Source organism: Ambystoma mexicanum, chromosome 12, assembly GCF_040938575.1.
Source record: "Ambystoma mexicanum isolate Mex_15411 chromosome 12, UKY_AmexF1_1, whole genome shotgun sequence".
Classification (NCBI taxonomy): Eukaryota; Metazoa; Chordata; class Amphibia; order Caudata; family Ambystomatidae; genus Ambystoma; species Ambystoma mexicanum.
In genome coordinates this window covers 1,142,002,113-1,142,023,810 of record NC_090936.1, presented here as the reverse complement: position 1 = coordinate 1,142,023,810, position 21,698 = coordinate 1,142,002,113, and the positions used below count along the sequence as shown (strand labels likewise).

The following is a 21,698-nucleotide window of genomic DNA, read 5'->3' as shown; positions in this document are numbered from 1 at the left end:
CCCGGAGAGGAGACCGGCTGAGAAACTTCAACACATCTCAGTGTCCCCTGGTGGCTCCCATTTCTCCTTTTTACACTTTTTTCGTACAAGAGATGGGGCAGGCCTTGGGTTGTGTTAGCATAGGACATTTTCATTTGAAAGACTCCGCTAGGACAGCGTTATTTATTATTTGATGGTCGAGACTGTTCCCATCTTAGTTATAGAGCAAAGTAGTTTCTCCAGCCACAACAACTTCAATAAAGTTTTTACAAATTGTAACCATTGTCAGTGTCATACTTGTGATACCATCCTTTCCCTACAGAACCTAGAAGTGGGAGAGCCTAGTGGCTACAGTAATACAGTAGCAACAATGTCAGAGGACTAGAAACCGTGGGGTGGGGGGACAGTCTTGGAACACCGTGAGTAACAGCAGAATAGGGACACAGCAAGGAGTCAGAAATCACAAAGTACGGCTAACCGCAAGGGAGGGGAAGCCTAAGGTTACGCAGAGACGAGTATGGCAAGTCAGGCATATACGTGGAAGTACCCAGAAAGGTCGGGCAGTTCAGTAGAGCAGTAGTGGCTGCTCTCACTGGCCGCACCTTACTTATATTATGATTGCTACTGGTTGATAGCTGTGCAGTGTACTCTTTCTCTGCGCCAATCCCTTCCAGTCGCTGCTGGTCCATGGCTGCTCAGCATATTTGCACACACTCTGCGCCTCTACCCCTTCGTCAACAAACGTCTGCAGTGCACAACACTGCAACCTTGTCCTGCGTGGGCTTTGCCACAGAGAGTCCGATCCTAGGATAAGCTGCATTGACGTAGCGTGCTGTTCAACGTGTCAAACGGCCAGTGTCTCCTGCGTACCTGCAGGTCTTGTCCTGCGCAAACTTGACCTCAAATCAGTATTTAGATGCATTCAATTTTGCTTTCCTATTTTGTCATTCTCAATCTTAATACTGTTTCTCAGGTATCACATATTGATATTGGACAGCCACAATAAAATCTTGCACTCAGCCTCTCCAACTCATCACCATTACTGCGGGTATACCCTGAAGGCTCAAATCATAGCTTGACTCATGCCCTTCTCAAGCCGCGCTCCAAGGGCACAACAATGTTTCTTGAACTCGGTTGTAGCTTAACCACTGAAATCCACCACTTCCCGCGTCCTATACAACAACCTCGCTGGTGACGTCACCAATACCGCAGAGGAAGACATTCCTGATACCTCGCCCTTCAGCATATGTCAGTTTATTGACTCCCCAAAGATGACAAAAGTAACAAATAACAGTTGTCTTCCTTCCTAAACCAACAGGGAAAACCATTAAGACACATGGCCCCTTCTCTAGCGTTACCTTATAGAAATGCACCTCCGAGATAAATCTGGAAACCACCTTTGGCGATCTAAGCTAGCTTGTCCCGCTGAGCCCTATACACCTGTAAACCATACATAATCACCCATGAACCAAGCTGAATAGCCTAACTCACAGGGAAAACATTACTTATTTTTTTTGTCTTTTTTTTCCCAATGTTTTCAATGTTTTTTCTAGTCTGTATGACTAAGTTGACTGGCCAACGAGCAGGTACTCCTTACTCAAAACAAAACCATAACACAAACATCAAGCGGAAAATGTCCTTACTCCCTGTTTGTCATGAAGCTGAGTCTATACTTGCACTGTGTGGTCCGCTGACTCCGTCTCTCCAACCAGTCACTCTGCCATCTGGTCTGCTAGGTGTCCTACAGGAAAAAGGAAAAATTTTGAAGGTGAAGGGACAAACGTTATATCTAGACTATAGACCTACACATTGCAAGGGAGCCATCAATTCTTATTCCCCTGAGTCCCTTTTGATGTTAACCATCCGTGTGTTGTGGACTTTTATGTGCACTATCTACTGATTTTATTTGAGATCTAATACTGGAATGGGAACCATATCGACATGAATGTTCGTTTACAATAATATTGCTGTTGGCCTTTCCATGTCCTATATTTCATATGCTATCCTGAACCACTCTTCTTGTGTGGGGAGATGACTCCTCTTCCAATGGCGAGTTAGACATACTCTGTCCGCTAAGGTCCAATTTCTCTGCATATGGGGCAACACAAAAAAAATCATTTTGACTCCAAACAGGACCAACAGCTGTCAATTCCCTTTCTATCCATCTGTCTTTTACCCACCCTAACACTGCTTTCCTAAAACTTCTCACTAAGGGACACTCCCACCACATGTGCCAGCATGTACAATTCAGACCACAATTCCTCCAACCGAGGACTAAGATGGGATACATTTTAGTGCAACCGCAAGGGGTTAAATTCCATCTGAACACAAGTCTGCTATTCTGTATTTTGTACTGAGTCGCTATGGATGATGACCCAGACCGCCCTGTATATCATGCGCCAGACATCAATTTCATCGATGAGCTGGAGGTCAGTGGACCATATTCAGTGTTCCTTTTTATGTCTCCTCGTCAAGTGACAGATACATTTCAGAAATAAGGCCCATGGATTCCGTTTGTGTATTGAGAATCTGCTCAAATTGGTTCAGGGGATGTTTCAAGTCATTGTGCCAACATGTCATTACCCCATTTAGCTGGAGATATAACAAGGGAGGGATGGAGGTCATATTTAAAACATCCCAGTTGGACAAAAATGTCCCCCCTTTCCACTCTTGGCCAGCACTGATCAAACCAGTTTCATAACGGGGTTTGGAATCTGGCAGGATCTACTATCTTGTCCCTGATGGGGGCGACCAAATACAACTGCAATCCCCATCATTTCCTTAAATATTCTGCAAAGGTGCCAAAGCACCGATAGCACTGTGATTGTCAACATGACCCCTTTCAATCCAACCCCACTTCAGTCAAGTACTGTCCAGCAAGGCTCCTCCCTGTCTCCACTCCTCTTCAATGTATGTGTTGAATCCCTTGGACATACCCGTGGCAAACATAACTTCCATTTCCACCAATACGCAGATGAGACACCAATTTTTCTTCCAAATCTCACCCCCTTGCAACTCCACATTCTCAAGCTCTATCCACGTGGATGGCCACCCACTTCCTCAAGCTCAAACGGGGTCAGGACAGCAGTGGTCGCGTTACAGTATTGCAAAGGGTCTGCTCGCATCTTTGGTGGTCTTCATCTTCGGTTACTCCCGTTTCCAGTGGTCTACTTGCTTTTCAACTCCAGGAGCCCCACCTTATATACAGTTCCAGCACTCCATCCTCTGCAATCTCTCAGCATTTTACAGAAAAGGACGTATGGGAGCTGGTTCTATTCAGGCACATTGGCAGACAAACGACAAGCAGGTGGAAAACTCCCACCCCCCCCCCCCCCCCTCCCACTCCCTGCCTTCCCAGACACACTGGAGCCAAGGTGGGGATACCCAAGTTTCCCGGCAAAGGCAAAACAAACGCACAGACCTCCCCCGACCCAGAATGGTAGAAGGGCTAACAAAGAGCAACCACGATAGAAATGGTGAAAAAAGGAAGCACCCAAGTTGGTACTTGGGTGCCCCTATTGTGCACTACCGATACTTCGGACATAAGGTGCGGTAGAAGAATCACACAACAGTTGGTAGAACACATCCACTGCCACCAGCCATAACTAGGTTGTATGTGACTAAAACTTCCCGGAGCAGAGAAGGGGGATACTAGGCATCCCTTTGGCACTCCACATAAGGTTGGGTGTGTCAATCTCAGACTATGAAGTTTTAGGAGAGATACTAAGTATCCCCCTATCCTTAAGCACTGTAGTTAATCCACGATATAGAAAGTAATCTTTAAGGGGGATCCAAAGGGTCTCAAGCAACACTGCCCATAAGGAGCTGTGTGCATCAATCGTGACATAAAAATGCCTTAAAGAGGTATGGAGAAAAATACTCTATAGTACAGGTAATATGCGAAGAAAAGAGTTCCAAAAGACGGTGCCCATAAGAATGAATGAGTTGAAAAAGGCTCCACTCATTCTGGATTAAAGAAATAGGTCCAGAAGCGCTGCAAAAAGTGCTGGGGTTCTCACTGAGAGTGGATGAAGCATAACCATGATACATTTCCCTGACAAAGAGCATACACATTGTGCAAATTACAAGCCAATCTCCCTTCTAAATAGAGATGTTAAGATATTCGCAAAGGTTTTTGCCACTCAATTGGGCCTTCTAATTCCTCGAATAATAGATAAAAATCAGACCGGATTTGTTAAGACAGTTCTGATAATATAATTGGATTAATTCATGTTGTTCACATAAGTAGTGACGCCCCCTGATCAATTGGCGGCTGTCGATGTGAATGCAGAGAAGGGCTTTGATGGAAAGCTTGGGACATATCTAAATTTCATGCCAAGGAAACTGTATGGCCCTATATTTAGCTTTTTCCAAGCCTTGTTTAGCAAGTCAAAGGCTCTTGAAATTCACCACGGAACCCATCAAGGCTGCCGATTGTCACTCCTTTTTTAATATTTTCATGGAACTGCTGGCAGCAGCAATTAGAATGGAAAAAGATGTGAAGTATATTAAGTGTGGTGTATATACCTCAAAAGTATTCATGCCGATTTTGTTAGGTTGTTTTTCAATCAATAAGTTTATTTCAGCAAATTTGTCAAATGGATAAAATTCATGTGATAATTTTAAGACATCACAGATTGAGTTTGATGAAGATCACCATAATACATACACTTCTTAAGTATTAAGCTACAGGTTAATATGAGAATAATAAAATACATGTAACCAACATGAGAAGATCATCCCATAAGATGATCCAATGCAGCACAGTTATATTAAGTGTCATGTGCACGTATATACGATGGAAGTGCTAAGGGTTACGCGTACCACTGTCTAAATAAGAAAGCCTCTAAAAATTCATATCGATACTCTTAATTATGCTAGGAGGTATCTATTTGCATCACTTTCTTTCCAAGTAGGCATGCTTTGCAAATATATGTAATTGCTGCAAAGTTAAAAGCCATATTCTCGTTAAGCTTACCTGACACGAAGGCGTCAGTGAAACGGCTTAAGTTTCCCTCTATGAAGAAGGATTTCAGAATATTTTTATAACCTTCTCGGGGTAAAACAATAGAAAATGTATCACGCTCACAATGTGAACCCACATCTGGCCCAATTGGCCCCCCAGCTAATGGTATGCGCTGCTAATGGTAAATTCTGATGTTTGTTAATCTGCTTAGAATCACATGCTGTGCACAGTCCGACATCCAGTGGTCACTGCGGAGTATTGCATCTTGTTTTTTCGAAAGTCGAAAAGGGGACATCGACCATAGGCGTGTCTGTAATACTATCCCTATAGTGACGTGTAGTGTACCCAAAATCCCTTGCGCGTCGAGGTCCCTCAGATTGTTTTTTTCCGCCCAGAATACTGGTCGCCTTATGCGGAGCTCGTAAGAGACATTGCCATTACCATTTATTCAACCCTTCGTCGTTTTTTGTCAGTTATCGATTGTTAGGCAGAAACCTGTGCAGTTCCCTAGGGACCACTGTAAAAAGTTTAAGACTACAGGAGTAAGCAGTAAACCCAATTGGTAGCAGTCCGCACCACCCAGATTTACCTGGTAGCTGTGGCTGAGCAGTCAGACCTCTCTCAAGCAGAGTTAGGCAGTATATAGAGTATACACAATAGAGCTAAAAATATATACACCTCCCTAATTAATTTGACAAGTCTAGGTTAATACACCACTTATTTAGCAAAACAGGGGTGAGCGCATAACCCTAGATGGCACTCAAATAATTGTTTTAAAAAAAAGGGAGAGAAAAGGCAGAATAGGAAAATCACACAGTACCAACACACTTAAGAACCCACAGCAAGTCAAGAAAGGAAGGGTCTACTGTAGAGCAAAAAGTCGATAGGCCATGCCCACTCTTGGAGAGAGCAAGACGGAATGTGCCCAAGATCACACAGTGGAAATGCACTCAGTATTTGGGTAAAGTCAAGAGGTTGGATCAAGTTAGAAAGGTAATGTTAACAGGTCTGAGGTCACCCCAGGATAGTCAAGGATTTACGGGACACCTTGGACAGTCTGTTGCAAGGGAGACCAGGCGGGACACAGTACCTAAAATGTTGAGAAAGCTCCAGCGGGGGCAGTTGTTCCTGGCAGCGGGTGCAAGTCTGGGCTTCGTTCAGGGGAAGAGAAGATCTCGACGTGGAGGAAAGCTGGAGGTCGTTGCACTGCCAGGGAAGAAACCAGCTGCGGAGTTTCCTGGTTAAAAGGTACTACCCTTTTATTCGCGGTAGTGGTGAAGCGTGGCTATCCCGCCGCCGGGGTGCATGGCACGGGCAATTTGACCACGAGACGATCCAGGAAGGCGAAAAAGGCGAACTGGTTGGTCCCACCAGCTCAAGGGGAAGAATACTCTCCTGGAAGAAGACTCTCCTGGAAGAAGATCTCCTCCGTCGTCGGGAAAGTGGTGAGTTTCGTACAGCAGGGCTCCACCGGTGGTGTCGTTGTAGATGGCTCAGCTTCTCCCCTCTTCGGATTCTTTAGGTCCTGTGGCGACTTCTGAAGTTCCAGTCCCCAAAGCCATGCTTTTATGCAGAAAACCCCCATTCATCAGCCTAGCTGTCAATCAAACATGCTAAGTGGTGAGCCGGGCGGCTCACCACTGGGCCAATAACACAAGAGTGCGACTTGAGTTGCCAAGGCAACTCAGTCCAGGGTGCCTATTTCCCCCCCTCCCACACATCCTGTGGACCCAGACAGAGTGGCACCACTTTTGGAGGCATCTGTGCAGAAGCCCGCCAAAAGTGGAACAAGGGGCTCGACTTGGGTTAGGGTTTCAGAGGCGAACACACACACCATTTTAAAACCGAGTCCTGGCAAAAAGACCCAACCGGGGAATAAATATTAAATAAATAACCCAGCGGTATCTTTAGCATTGCACCAAAAAGTGGTGCGTTTAAAATGAATGGGAAAATCCCATAGGAAATATTCTGGTGGAATATTTTGCGTGGTATCCACTGCCACCAGCCACAAACTCGACAAGGGGGGGACTGGACAGTGCCCCCTTGGAAAACAGACCCAGGGGCAATCGAATTACCCCTACCAGTACTTCCACAATATGGTTTGTACTGGTTATGTTCACAATTTGAGACTAGTAAAGTCAATGGTGACTTTACATGCCCTGGGAGATAGTAGTCAGTCCCAGGGTATGGAGTCTGTTTGGGGGTCGCTATGACACCCCTGTGTTACTGCACTGAGGGTGCTCTGTAACCCACATACCAAAATCACGTGTAGCCCTATGGAGTAAAAGACCCCCATAGCCCATAAAACACATTACAAAGTCAAAGGACATTCTCAAATCATGCCTAAGAGTGGGAGAAAAATTCTCACTCTTAGCAGAACAAAATAAACCCCAAAAATCCAGCAAAGCTGCTGGGGGACTCACTAGGTTTGGGAAATTAGCCTTTACAGAGAATTCTCCCTAACATCGATAATCCATACGCCTCCAGCCCTCTTTCGACGGCTAAGCAACTTCCCCGCCGAGTCAAGATCTTTGGCGGTGGTGGTTTCGACAGAGGCGATCCCATCAGCGCTGCCGAACACATGGCCCGGCCTCACGGGCCTACACAGTAGGGAGAGTGGGGGTTGTTGGGGACATTTCTTTTTTTCTTCTAGAATGCCTTTCTCCCCCCCCCCCCCTTTTCCTTCGAGATAGTTACCACTTATTATCCCATCCTCAGCTATGGAGAGGACTCCTTTTAGATTTTGCCCTCGTAACGGCACATTCACGTGGAAGGATAAGCATAAGCGGTGTAACCGCTGCGTAACCGCAGCTTACATCTCAACGATGCCGGCTGTGCAGCCTGTAAACTCCTTCGTCCAAAACCTTTGAAGGACCGCAGGGTCAAAAGGTGGGCAGCCTATGCTATGTCAAAGGCCGATTCCTCACCCGCCGCCGAATGTGCCGAATGGGACAGTGATAACGCTACCTCCGTATCGGAGGTTGTCGACCTCTCTAAGGAGCGCTCCCGCTCCTCCGCGTCTGTCCCCGGCCCCGAAAAGTTTGGCTCACGCCCCTACTTATGGGGATGTACACCCCGGCAATGCCGACGCACATGGAAAAGTAAAAACTAAACGCACAACCCACGGCCCTTCCTTGACAAAGTCGAAGAAGGCCCCAGCGCCAACGGAGATGCCGAATCTACCGGCAACCACTGCCGACTGTGGGTCGCCAGCCCTCCCCGCAGCCACATGCGCGATTGGGCCGTCCACAACTAAGGGCGCTATCACCAAAACGTCAGATGAAACGCCTCGTAAGAGAGCGACCATCGGCGAAAAGGTTCTGGAGCCGCCAAAAACCATTCATGACCAGCGCTCGACAAACTAGTTGTCGAAAGCTTGGCTAGGATAGTCTCCACTGATGCTCGCTCACGGACGGCGAAAGATGCACCGACACCCGTTCTCAAGTGCCCGTCGAAGGGAAGACCTAAAGATAGAGCCCCAGTGTCCGGCCCACAAGGTTTCTCAGAGGGTGAATGGGGGGTATAGCCTCCACGCTATGGGACAGATCTCGACGCCTAGAGGCGGAGGAGCACACCTTTCCGCCACTAGACAGTTCACGGTTATCCCAGTGGACTATGGAAAGATTTCAATCGTGTATGGACAAACTAGATAGGTTTATGTCCACCCCTGAACACGTTACACCCAAAAGGCCAAGAGAGATACTCCATGAAGTCCCTAGTGCCAAATATCCAAGACTCTTTGACCCAGTTCAAGAGGAAATTAATACATATGACCTTACTGAAGAGGACCCACATTTTCACGGAGATGAGTTCTTAAATGCGGAGGATCTCCAAGACCCTGTAGAGGGCTTTGAAGAAGACCCAGACATAGGTGGAAGAGACTTTGATGAAGACGCAGACATAGGTGGATCACAGCCCTGGCACTCTCCAAGGGCGTCAACAGACCCTGATGTTTTAGATCTGTCCTCTCCTCAGACCACACCGGTCAGAGACCAGTCACCTGTGGATGACTAACCCACTTTCAATGCACTGCTACGCAAGGCAGCAGCACATTTTGAAATTGACTTAGGGGAAATTACTCCAGAAGTAGACTTTGTGGAGAAAATTAAAGAAAAACCACCTACTAGTCAGGCCATACCCCTTCTTGCCTCAGTCAAACGCCTGGTCCCATCTTTATCCACACCTGCATTGGTTAGAGGTGTCAACCCGAGAATTGAGAAGCTTTTTAGCCCCTCAACGTCAGACCCCCTATATATTAGGGGTCACTCCATACATGATTCCTTGGTAGTAACTACCACGAGGAAAAGGGCAGGGGTTCCACTATCTACTAGAGAAGCACCCCCAGACAAGGAGGAGAAGAAGCTTTATGCCTTGGGAAAGAGGATTACATCCTCAGCGGCTTTCTCCACACAGATTGCCAACAATACTTTGTTGGCAAGCTACACTGATGCCCAATTGGGAATGTTACGCGAAGGCCTACAAGAAGCTCTTGAGCCCTTACGAACCCGTTTGTTAGCCATTGTGGCAGAAGGTACTCGGGTAAGCCAAAGCATCATTAAGAACACGCTAGATGCTGCAGAAACGGCTGGCCAGTCACTCACTAGTCCGGGGGGTACTTCTTAAGCGTCATGTTCGGCTCAGGAACTCTGGTTTTAAGCCAGAAACCCAGCTGTCCCTCATCAACAAACACCTTGAAGACTCAAACCTTTTTGGCAAGGCGGTTGACGACACACTGGAGACCGCTAAGAAGGAATTTGAAACCCTGAAGACTCTGGACCAAATCACAAGACCTCCTAATAAGCGAGGTTAAGGCAACAAACGCTTTTTTCATGGCCAACGTCAAAACCAACAACACTTCTCAACAAGCAACTGGTCCTCCGCTCAGGGAACCAGTGGACAATATGCACAGAGAGGACAACTTCGTGGCAAGGGGAGAGGTTGGGGCCCCACTCCCAGAGGCTCCCCGGCTAGCAACACCAAATAACCCGAAAGTTCGGGTCCCCTCACATGCATCTCCAGTCGCGGGCCAGTTAACATTATTCCTACAAGCATGGGAGGGAATTACCACAGACCGCTGGGTACTGTCAACAATAGCCCACGGTTACTGCATCATATTCAGTCGGTCCCCAACATTCAGACCCCCAAGGGGAAGACTCATTTCACCAGAACACCTCTCCATCCTTCTTCAGGAATTCAAACTGCTACTGGAAAAAGGAGTAATAGAGGTTGTGCCTCTATCACAGGTAAAGGAGGGTATTTATTCAGTGTACTTCCTTGTACCCAAAAAGGATTTAACCATGCGCCCTGTACTAGATCTGCGCCCAGCAAACAAATTCGTAAAACCTCAAATTTCGTATGGTGACTTTGCAGGAGGTAATTCCCCTGCTCACACGGGATTACATGGCAACACTGGACATGAAAGATGCATACTTTCATATTTCAATGTTGCCAGCGCACAGAAAATACCTCAGGTTCATGATAGAAGGAAAACACTATCAGTTCAAGGTGCTACCCTTCGGCATAGCTTCAGCGCCAAGGGTATTCACGAAGGTAGTGGCAGCGACACACCTGCGCAGGTTGTCCATTCCAGTCTACCCTTACCTCGACGACTGGCTCATAACGGGATTCTTTCGAGATAATTGCTTCTCAAATACCGAAAAGACTGTAGACCTTTTGTTCCACCTGGGCTTCTCCATCAATGAGAAGTCGAGTCTAGACCTCAGCCAAGTCCAGCAATTCCTAGGGGCTCTAATTCAAACAAAGGACAGCCTCGTCTTCCCCTCCAACGAGAGGGTCCAAAATATGCTGTTTCAGATCCCTCACTATGTAGCCGGTCGAGGTGACGGTACGCACAGCCATGCGACTGCTAGGAATGATGGCGTCATGTATTTATTTGGTACCTCAAGAGCGCCTGCGCCCAATGCAAGAGTGGCTCAACAGCCAGTGGTGTCAGGCCAGCGGACAATGGGACGATCTAGTGGTGGTCTCGCAGGCCTTAGTTCTCGCTGCGATGGTGGTTGAAGGAAATCCTCGTGTTGGGGAAACCATTTGTCACCCCCGCAGTGGAAGCCACTCTAACCACAGATGCATCCCTCACAGGATGGGGGGGCTCACCTATCCCATCAGACTGCACATGGAGTTTGGACTCCAAGTGTGGCGTCCAAACAACTAAACTTGCTGGAACTGCTAGCGGTCTTCAAAGCACTGAAGGCTTTCCAGACACACCTACAAGGGAAAACCGTGCTGGTCCTCACAGACGGCACCACAGCCATGTACTACCTGAACAAGCAAGGCAGCACTTACTCTCCAGGACTGTCCAAGCTGTCCCAGAACATCTGGAAGTGGGCTCTCAAACACATGTTCCTGTTATCTCAACATGTACCAGGGGAACTCAATCTTCTGGCAGACGAACTCGGCAGAGACTTTCCTCTGCCCGCAGAGTACAAATGGCGACTACACGAAGTCATTGTCTCCGTTTTCGCAGAACGGGGCTCCCCAGAGATCGACCTGTTTGCAACTCTGGAGAACACCCAATGCCAGGATTACGCCTCCAGGTACCCCCAGAACCGCTCCAAGGGAAACGGTCTCTGGATAACATGGTCAGGGAAATTAGTCTAAGCTTTTCCCCCCCCAACTGCCCTTCGCAACAAGATAGTGCACAAGATGCACCAGGAACCAGTTACCATGATACTGGTGGCCCCCATGTGGGCCGACAACCCTGGTTCACTCATCTAATGGAGAGGTCACTGTCTCCTCCGGTGAAACTACCCTGCCCGTACAACATGCTGTCACAGGAAAGGGACCGAACGCTGCACCCATGCCCACAGACCCTGAACTTGGCAGCCTGGCTCCTGAAGTCATAGAATTTGGACATTTGCAGCTCCCACAGAGATGCATGGACATTCTCAGAGAGGCAAGGAAACCGAACACTAGTCACTGCTATTCTAGCAAGTGGAAACAGTTCGTCATCTGGTGTAAGTCAAAGAGCATCAACCCAGTTTACTGCTCTCCCACACAAATTTTTCTTTACCTGACTCACTTGTTGGACTCAGGATTAGTCTTCAATTCTATTAAAGTTCACCTAGCTGCACTTTCCGCATACACTACGTCTCAACATAAGGTGTCATGGTGGAAAGTTCCAGTTATTAAAGCCTTCATGGAAAGAGCGAAAAGAATTCACCCTCCTATATCCAACACAGCTCCCGGATGGGACCTGCATGTGGTACTAACCAGGCTAATGGGCTCCCCCTTTGAACCCATGCATAAAGCAACCCTTAAGAATCTCACTCTTAAAACTGCTTTGTTATTAGCCATCACCTCCATTAGGAGAGTGAGTGAACTACAAGGGCTCTCTATACTAGATCCCTTTGTAACAGTTCACAAAGCTAAAGTGGTTCTACGCACACACCCTAGGTTTGCACCGAAGTTAATTTCAAAATTTCATGTCAACCAGCCTATAGAACTACCAACGTTCTTTCAAAACCCATCTAACTTGGGTGAAAAAAGCCTGCACACACTTGATGTGCGCAGAGCGGTCATGTTTTATATGGAAAGAACTAGACCACTGAGAAAGACTAATCAGTTCTTTGTCTCCGTGGCGGCAGGAAGAGCAAGAGATGCAGTTTCCAAATCCACTATATCTAGATGGATTGTCCAGTGCATCACTGTTTCTCTCTTGCTAAGAGAACTGCCCTTCAAGTCAAGAGCACATTCTACTCGAGGCACTGGGGCATCCATAGCATTCATTGCAAATGTTCCCCTTGAGTCCATTTGCAAGGCGGCAACCTGGAGTTCTCTACACACCTTTACAAAACATTGTCTAGATGCCCATTCTAGACCTGATTCCCAGGTGGGACAAGCAGTACCAAGACATCTTTTCTCTACTGTTACTTCTCACAACCCACCTCCAACTCAGGTACTGCTCGCTAGTCTATGCACAGCAGGTGATTCTAAGCAGATTACAAATATCAGAAGACATGCATTACTTACAACCATCAGAAATGCTTTTACGGTATCTGCTTAGATTCACATGCGCCCACTCTTCCTCCCCGCTCGGATGGAAGGAACATACACGTCTTAATACTTTCTCTCTTTTATGTACTCACTCGCGTATGATGAGGCTTCCTCATGGCAGACAAATAGAGGGACCTCGACGCGTGAGGGATTTTGGGTACACTACACGTCACTATAGGGATAGTATTACAGACACGCCTATGGTCGACGTCCCCTTTTCGACTTTCGAAAGACAAGATGCAACACTCCGCAGTGACCACTGGATGTCGGACTATGCACAGCATGTCAATCTAAGCAGATACTTAAAATATACTTCAATAAATACACTCTGTTTCACTAAATCAGCAGATACCCATTTGGGATGGCACACACACTTCCTACATCCTGAGGTGACTTAAATTACTAGGACACTGTGGACATTATTATATCACTAGTACATTTGGAGCAATACTGAGTTTGGTGTCAAAAAGGTTAAGGGAAAAAAAATGGTTAACAAGTTTCTTAAACAGGTAAGCACTTTTAAACCCCCCAGTGCAATGTAGATTACTCTGTCCCAGCTACAAAAGTAAAGAATCTGATCTATCCCTCCAAAGAGTCAAAGCACAAAGTCAGAGGATAGTTTATCAGGGATCCAGGACAGCCAAAGTCAATAGAGCAAAATCTAGGGGAGCTGAAGTTTTTCTTGAAGGTAAGTAAAAAGTCTTGCACAATGTTAGTTTTTGTAGAAAAAGAAATGACTGTTGGGCCACATGCAAGCCATAACTGAGGACACGCAAACTACACAGCAAGAGTAAAGTACCCCTTAGTTCACAGCACCTTAGGTCTGAAGAAACTGCTTCCAGCTGGCTTCTTTTCCAGGTGTCATATGGCAGATCCTGTTGTTCCTGGGCCTCAGTCGCGGGGACAAGAGGGAGGACGTCTGGGGACTCCTGCACTAGAGAATGAAGGTCGGCGGCAGCAATGGGCAAACTTCAGATCAGTGGCTCTTCACGGTTTCAGCTTCGAGGGGATTGGTTCCACCGACGTATTCCATATCTATGACAGTAATCGTCACAGCTGTGCTTCTTCGGAAATTTTTTTTGGCTCCTGCGTCGATGACGTAGATACGCTGTCCTCGAGGGCCTCTGTCGAGCCGACGTCCCGAGATGTTATAAGTAGGACGCACAACCCCCGTAGCCTCAGTTCTGTTTTTTTCTGCGTATGTGTTCGCTTCTGAGATCTTCGGTTCTTCTTCGAACCCGTTTGTGAAGATTTCCATGATGTCTTCGTCTTCTACCCCGCGGCCCGGGTTTCAAGAAGTGTCGGGACTGCAGTTCCAAGATGTCGCTGAGGGACCCGCATGACGCCTGCCTCTGGTGGTTCAGTGAGGACCACGCCACTGACGATTGTGGCGGGTGCCAGTCGTTGACATCGAAGGCCTTGCGGGAGCGTAAGAAGCTTTCTGTAGGTAGGGTGTCGAAGCCCCAAAAGTCGAAATCCACTGGGCTTTCGAGGGGCGACTCTCCGCATCGTCGGCGTATATGCAGGGGGGGGGGGGGTCTCGGTCCCGGAGTGGGTCCTGCCATTCCTCTGCTTTTCGAGGCACTCACGGAAGCGCCGTCACCAGTCACCTTCCTCGTCCGAGGACTTCGCCCGTCGGCGGGTTGCTTGTCCCAACAAGCATTCCTCTCCTGCAGAATGGGATTCATTCCGTAAGGAGATGATTGCAAATTTTCAGTCGCAGGGCTCCGTTCCGGAAGGGAACGTGCTAGAGCCACCGTTCACACGCTTTTGGGCTCGAGTGATCGGCGCGATCACAGGGAACGTTCGAGGTCCCGGTCGGACAAGGTGGATCGCTCTAGCTGTGCCCACTCCAGGTCCCGGTCCTCGACGCCATCGAGGCTGTCGAAGGACACGCTCGAGGCCTGTGTCGAAGCCATCGGCGCCACGCCCGATGTAGTTTCAATTGACGCCTTTTGACGAGGATTTTTCGGAGGTGCTCTGGAGACCGGTGGAAACCCCAAGGAAGGCTCTGGCCAAGTCAAAAAACGTGGTTCTGCCTTTTTCTGTGCCCTCATCCAGGGATTTATTCCAGCCTCTTGATTATATTTCTGAGGTGGATGAAGGGTCTGAGGAAGGGTTGGTTCCTGATGAGGTTCCCGACGACCTCTTATCTGGTCATAGCAAGTTGGAAGACCTGTGTCAGTCTCTGCACGACGCCAGTGGTCTGGACACGTCTCCAGAGGTAGAGTTCGGTAGGCCTGAGCCTGGCACGCAAGCAGAGTCTTCGTACCGGTGGCTTATGGCAAGGGTGACAAAGTATTTGGGGTGGTCTGCGCCACCAGTGGATTTTCTTCAGGATGACCTGACAGATGTCTTGAACCAAGGTCCAGCAACTGACCCGGTTCTGCAATTCCATATGGCCTTGCAAAGAAGGGTGGCAACGGCTTGGACTGCTCCGGAGAGTCTCCTGGGAGTGAGCAAGTCTTTGCCAAAAAAATACCATCCAGCCAGTAGCGACCCAAGCTACTTGACTACGCACCCACTCCGGAGAGTTTGGTGGTGCAGGCAGCTACGGCCCCAGCAAAACGGGCGTCGTACCCTACTATGCCTCCTGATAGGGACGACAAGCGTTTTGATGGCTGGGCGAAGTGTTTTCTTCAGGGGGTATGGCTTTACAGGCAGCCAACTCTGTGTGTGCCTTAGCACGTTTCACTCACTCTGTGGAATTCTCTTTGGCGGCTGAACATATTCCCGAAGGGGAGGAACAGGATGGTTTTCTTGCTCTCGTTCAGAATGGCAAGGATGCCATGTGTGAATCCGTTCAGTCGGGTCTGGACATGGCCAATTGTGTCAGCCGGTCCATGGCGGCGAGCACCGTAATGCGCAGGTTTGCGTGGTTGTGGAAGTCGGGGTTTGCTCCTGATGTACAAGCCCGGCTTCTCAACATGCCCTTTGATGGTGAACATCTTTTTGGCAGCAAGGCTGACTAGAGCCTTGAGAGGTTGCAGACCTCCAAAGCTGCAGCGAAGTCGTTAAGCGCTGCAGTTCCCCTCAGCCTTTTCGTCCTAGGCGACAGCAATGGAGGGAAGGTTCCTTTCGATACTACTCTTCCTTTGGTAGGTCGAGAGGAGCTGCAAGTCAAAGGGGCCACCGTAGGAGTACCAGAGGTGGAAAACAAGGTACTCGTAGTGCCAAAGCCGCTCGGGCAGTTACCTCTTTACCCTCCGGCAATGCAGCTTCAGCTCAGTCATGAGGCCATGTCCAATGGTTCGCCAGTTGGGGGAAGGCTGGCGCAGCATCTTGTGGAATGGCGTGCCATTACTTCAGATGTGTGGGTTCTGGAGATCATAACCCACGGCTACTGTATTCCTTTCCGGCAGAGGCCTCATGACAATCCACCAGGGAATGTCTCTTTGAAGAGTCCGGATCCACTCCTTGGGCAGGAAATCCAAACTCTGCTGGAGAAAGGCGCCATAGAACTGGTGCCTGTAGCGGAGAGGAACAAGGGATGGTTTTCCACTTATTTTTTGATTCCAAAGAAAGACTGGGGATTGAGACCCATCATGGACTTGCGTGGTTTGAACAAGCTCCTCAGGAAGGACAAGTTCAAGATGGTTACTCTCTCTCAAGTCCTCCAGGCCCTTCAACTTCAGGACTGGTTGGCGTCTCTCAACCTCAAGGATGCTTATTTTCATGTGCCAATTCATCCACAAGAAGTTCCTGAGGTTCGCAGTTGGCGACTTGCATTTTGAGTTTCGGGTCCTTCCGTTCGGATTGACCTCCGCCCGAGGGTCTTCACCAAGCTCATGGTGGTGGTGGCGGCAGAGTATCTCAGGAAAGGGGGATTCATGTCTACTCCTACCTGGACGATTGGTTTGTCAGGGCGCGCTCTCCCGAGCAAGTCCTGGATCATCCGTCCGTCACCTGCCACTTCCTTCACAAGCTGGGCTTCTCCCTCAACAGTCCCACTTGACGCCAACCCAGAGGCTCCAGTACATCGGAGCATTGCTCGACACATCCCTGGGGCAGGGTTTCCCTCCCCAGGTGGGGGCTCATCACATTCTGCAGATGGTGCACAAGTTTCAACATGCCCAGAGTGTCCTGGCGTTCGGGTTCTTGAGGTTGCTCGGCCTCATGGCATCCTGCATTCTTCTGTGCCAGAGGCCAGGTTGCGGAAGAGATCTCTGCAATGGGCTCAAGCTCCAGTGGTCGCAGTCCTCCGGCAGGGTGTCGGACCCCGTTCAGGTGCCACCCTCGGTCGGCCAGGACCTTCTGTGGTGGAACGTCGAAGGCAATCTGATGAAAGGGGCTCCATTTTGGCTACCCTGGCCAAAGGTAACGATCGTGACGGACGCGTCCCTCACAGGATTGTGAGCTCATGCCAACGAGTTGACAGTCAGCGGTTGTTGGTCTCTGTCGGAGTCCAGACTCCATATCAATCTGTTGGAGCTGAGGGCCATCAGGCTAGCCTTGAAGGCTTTTCTGCCTTGAATGTCCTGATCCTGATGGACAACACAGTGGCCATGCACTACCTCAACAAAAAGGAGGGGGGCAGTGTCTCTCCCTCTGTGCAGAGAGGCGATGCAGCTCTGGTTCTGGGCCATCCAGCAAGAAATTTCGATCTCGGCAATTCATCTGGCCGGAGACTAAAACGAGGCGGTGGACACTCTGAGCAGGCAGAGCACGGTCTTTCACGAGTGGGAGCTGGCTCAGGAGATTCTCCTGGAGGTCTTCACCCTTTGGGGGACCCCACAAGTGGATCTCTTCGCTGCCAGTGCCAACCGGAAGTGCGACCGATTCTGCTTGCATAAAATTCCTCTAAGAGGAGCCTTCGGCGACGTGTTCGTAGTGGAGTGGTCCTTCCCACTGCTGTATGCGTTTCTTCCAGTCCCCGTCATTTTGCAAGTGTTACGGGGGTATGGTTACCGGTGATCCTCATTGCTTCGGCATGGGCCAGGAGAGCGTGGTACCCAGACCTCCTAGACATGTCCATCTGCCCTCCACGCTGTCTTCCCTTCTGAGACGATCTGCTCTCACAGGATGGGGGTCAGGTTCTCGATCCAGAGGTCAAGTCCCTCAACCTTCGTGCTTGGCTTCTGAAAGGCTGAGGTATAAGGATGGGGACCGCCTAGAAGACGTGATGGAGATGTTGCTTTTGGCCAGAAGGCCCGCAACAGTCCCTGTACCGTTGCCGTATGTTCTGCGACTGGTGCAGAGTTAAGAATGTGGATCCTTTTTCATGTGCCATTCCTGTGGTTCTGTCTTTTTTGCCTTCGTTAGCCCACAAGGGCCTGCAGTTGGGTACCATTAAAGGTTACCTGGCGGCGCTGTCCATATTTAAGCACTCGTCTGAGGAGTATTCTTATTTTAAGATTCCTTTGATTTCTCAGTTTCGCAAAGGGCTCACTAATGTGTTACTCCTCTTCCCCCCCCCCGTCACCTTTCCAGGTGCCCGATTGGGATTTCAACCTTTACATTCTTGTCCTTTGAGACTAACCTTGAAAACTATTTTTAGTTGCGGTCACTTCCGCTCGCAGAGTGAGTGAGTTGCAGGCACTTTCCGTTAAGCCACCCTTCACGGTGTTCCATAAGGACAGGGTTGTCCTTAGGGTTTGTCCCTCTTTTCTTCCGAAAGTTGTCGGAATTTCATTTAAGCCAGAAGGTTATTCTTCCGGCGTTCTATCCTCCCCCGCATCCTGGTAAGGAAGAGGAGAGGCTCCATGGGTTGGATCCTAGGAGAGCTTTAAGTTTCTACATGTCCCGGGTCAGAGTGAATGATCAACTCTTTATAGGATACACTGGAAGGCGTTTGGGACAAGCTGTTACTAAGCAGACTGTCTAGATGGATTATCTTGACAATTTCTGAATGTTACCGCTTTACGGGTAAGGACCCTCCGGTAGGCTTACAGGCCCATTCTACTAGGTGTGGCTGCCTCTACTGCCCTGCAGACGGGTGTTCCCATTCGTAACATTTGTGAAGCAGCCTCATGGGCCTCTGTCCATACTTTTGTCAAACACTACTCCTTGGATTCTATCCATGGGCAAGATCTGGCCTTTGGCAAGGCGGTCCTTTATTCTTCAATTTAATTGGGCATTCTAAATTTCAAAATTCTTTTCCCTCCTACTACGTTGGTACTGCTTTGGGACTCTGTCATAGATCTGGAATACGTCGGAGGAACTAATCCCCTCGAAGAACAAGTTACTTTCTTACCTGGTAAAGTTCTTTCGATGGGATGTTCCGACGATGTATTCCATATCGTACCCTCCCAGCCTGCCCCACTACAGAATTTCTTATGCAATTGCAGCTTCCGTTTCCGCAAGGCTTTCTGTGGTCATACTGGCAGAAGATTGGTGCCACACGTTCTGGGGAAAAAAACTACAACTGAGGCTACGGCGTGTGGCGTCCTACTTATAACATCCGGTGGCGTTGGCTCGACGGAGGCCCTCAAGGACAGCGTATCGACGTCATCGACGCAGAATTTTTCCAAAGCAGCACAGCTGTGGTGATTACTGTCAAAGACAATTTATTTGCAATGTTTTCTGTGGTGAAAACCGTGTTTAGAGTATGTCAAACGTTTGTCCTCTATATCTGGTGTATTTAAGGAATGAGATTTTGTGCTTGACGTTAATGTGGTAAGCATTGGATTTTGACAAATATGGAATGTAAGGAAGTGCGTTAATTCATTACCCAGAAGGCTAACCACTAAACTGAAATGTAAATGACTACAACACGTACTTTAAATGGGCCAGTGAAGGCTTGATGACTACTGTTGGAAGAACCAGATTCTAACAGAATATAAAATAGTGAAACGGTTGAGACTGTGAAATAGTTGAATAACGAAGAGGCACACCCCATTTCATGTCATGAGAGAATGCGGTGCAAGAATTGTAGGACTTATGAACCTATATCCATTTAGTGTGGGCATTTGGGAAAGAAAAATGCGATTATTTATTTGAATACCAAGATTTGGACAACAGAAATTGAAATAATGTGGAAATGTGGCAACTATGTAGATTCTAGTACAATCAGGAGATTGTTTCTCAGAAAACAGTGTTTTTGTGAGGATTAAGCCGAGCTTTTTTAAAAAGCCAACAAATCTACAGATGGGGAGTTTGGCAGTCAGAGAGAGAAGATTTTTTGGTTTAGACCCTGTGAAACTGTGCAAAATGAGTTGGCAGTGTTAAGCATGAAGACATTTACACCAAGAACTGAACTTTGGCAGATGTGAAACACAGGTAGAAAGTTGTGGTTTTCCAGCCCACAACCGTTGTGCACAGAGGACGTAGAACATGTAATTTGCTTTAAACCCAACCGGACCAGTTAAAACTAATGCATTTTAACTACAACAACCTTCGGAGCTAATCTGTTTTGTTATTTACCTGCTTTGAGAGTACCTTCACTGAAAGTAATGTTGACCGCAGTCACTGTACATTTTTTATGTGCAGCAGTGTAAAAAAAGAGAATATGGCAAACACTAATGTGAAAGCAATACAGCAATGAGCACACTTTCCTCATTTTAAAAATGCCTTTAAATTAACAATTGGTGTTGGGACTGTATAAACTTGCCTGTTTCAGTGACATTCAGCTCACCAACCTAGGTCGAAAGTGCTGTCCTGTGCTATCAAGCAGGTGGTGAGCGAGAGGCTGGAATTGCGTGCAGTAATAGCTTCAGAAATCAAATGTCCTGTCAGTGAAATCCATGCTGCCGCGCCTCACCTAGCCAACATTGCCTAATAGAGTTTTTAAGTGGTGATGTATTTATGCATCCACCTCTGCAGTTGATTAGAATATAGGGTTTAATGCACTGGATGAGATCACTATATATTTTAGTCTTGTGTGCACAAATAATGCCTAGCACTAGTACAGAAATGTGATTGTTGCAGTGACTTTCTTCAAAAGTATTTGTTTAATGTAAAGTTGTATAAATGTTGGGGCTGTGACTGGAGAGCATGGTTGAATTCAAATGGACCCAGTGCAGCCAATGGAAGGGCGTAGCTATCTTTGGACAAGTGCTGTACTTAAAGACCAATTTTCTTACTAGTTCAGTGGGATTGGGCGCAAGTGGAGGCTGGCTCTCATTGGGACTTAACTAGTCTGCTAGTGTTCTACTTGTTTTCAGAGTTGCGTTTGTGCTGACTTGCATACATCGCAAAACGAACTCGTGGTTGTGATCAATTATCCCTTGAATAAACTTTAAACTTGAATTGCATGTATTTGCATAGGCTTCTATACTAACCCCTTGTCTATTTTTTTTTTCCTTGATAGCAAGTTGAAGTGGACTGCCAGCAGTGTATGCTCGAAATCTTAGACACAGCAGGAACGGTATGTCAAAAGAAATTGTTCATTGTCTTCGCATATACACATTTTGCAGCGTTTGAAGCACTAGAATGACACAGGTGCCACTACTTATTGGATGATAAACATTACATATGGTGAATCCCATAGGTTTTCCCCCCATTGACTCTGCTCCACCAGATGAAAAAAATGCAAGGCCTAATCCTTTTAGACAATTTCTTGCTGTAATTCATTTTATATTTTGTTTACTTTTTTTAGCATTTTCTAGTTCCAGAATTGATTCCACACACCACACAACCAAATTTACAATCAAACTGATAAGATTACAGATTTGTATGTAGAACTTCTTGCTGGATACCGCCTTCCTCTAAGAACTGGTAAATTAGCTGCTGATTACTCCATTTAATGGTAGCCTTTTGGGTGAGTCGGTCCTGCTGCTGAATTGAACCTCTTAACGTGCTG

The 21,698-nt window shown here is 47.7% G+C and overlaps 1 protein-coding gene across 3 annotated transcripts in view; it reads left to right on the top strand.

Moving 5' to 3' along the window:
* The window catches only part of RAP1B (RAP1B, member of RAS oncogene family), a 421,780-nt gene that overhangs the window by 309,555 nt on the left and 90,527 nt on the right, over positions 1-21,698 (top strand). For all 3 annotated transcript variants that reach the window (XM_069629722.1, XM_069629723.1, XM_069629724.1), the window contains one exon: positions 21,207-21,263. In XM_069629722.1, coding sequence (XP_069485823.1) covers positions 21,207-21,263 — 57 coding nt within the window. The remainder of the gene's footprint in view (positions 1-21,206; positions 21,264-21,698) is intronic.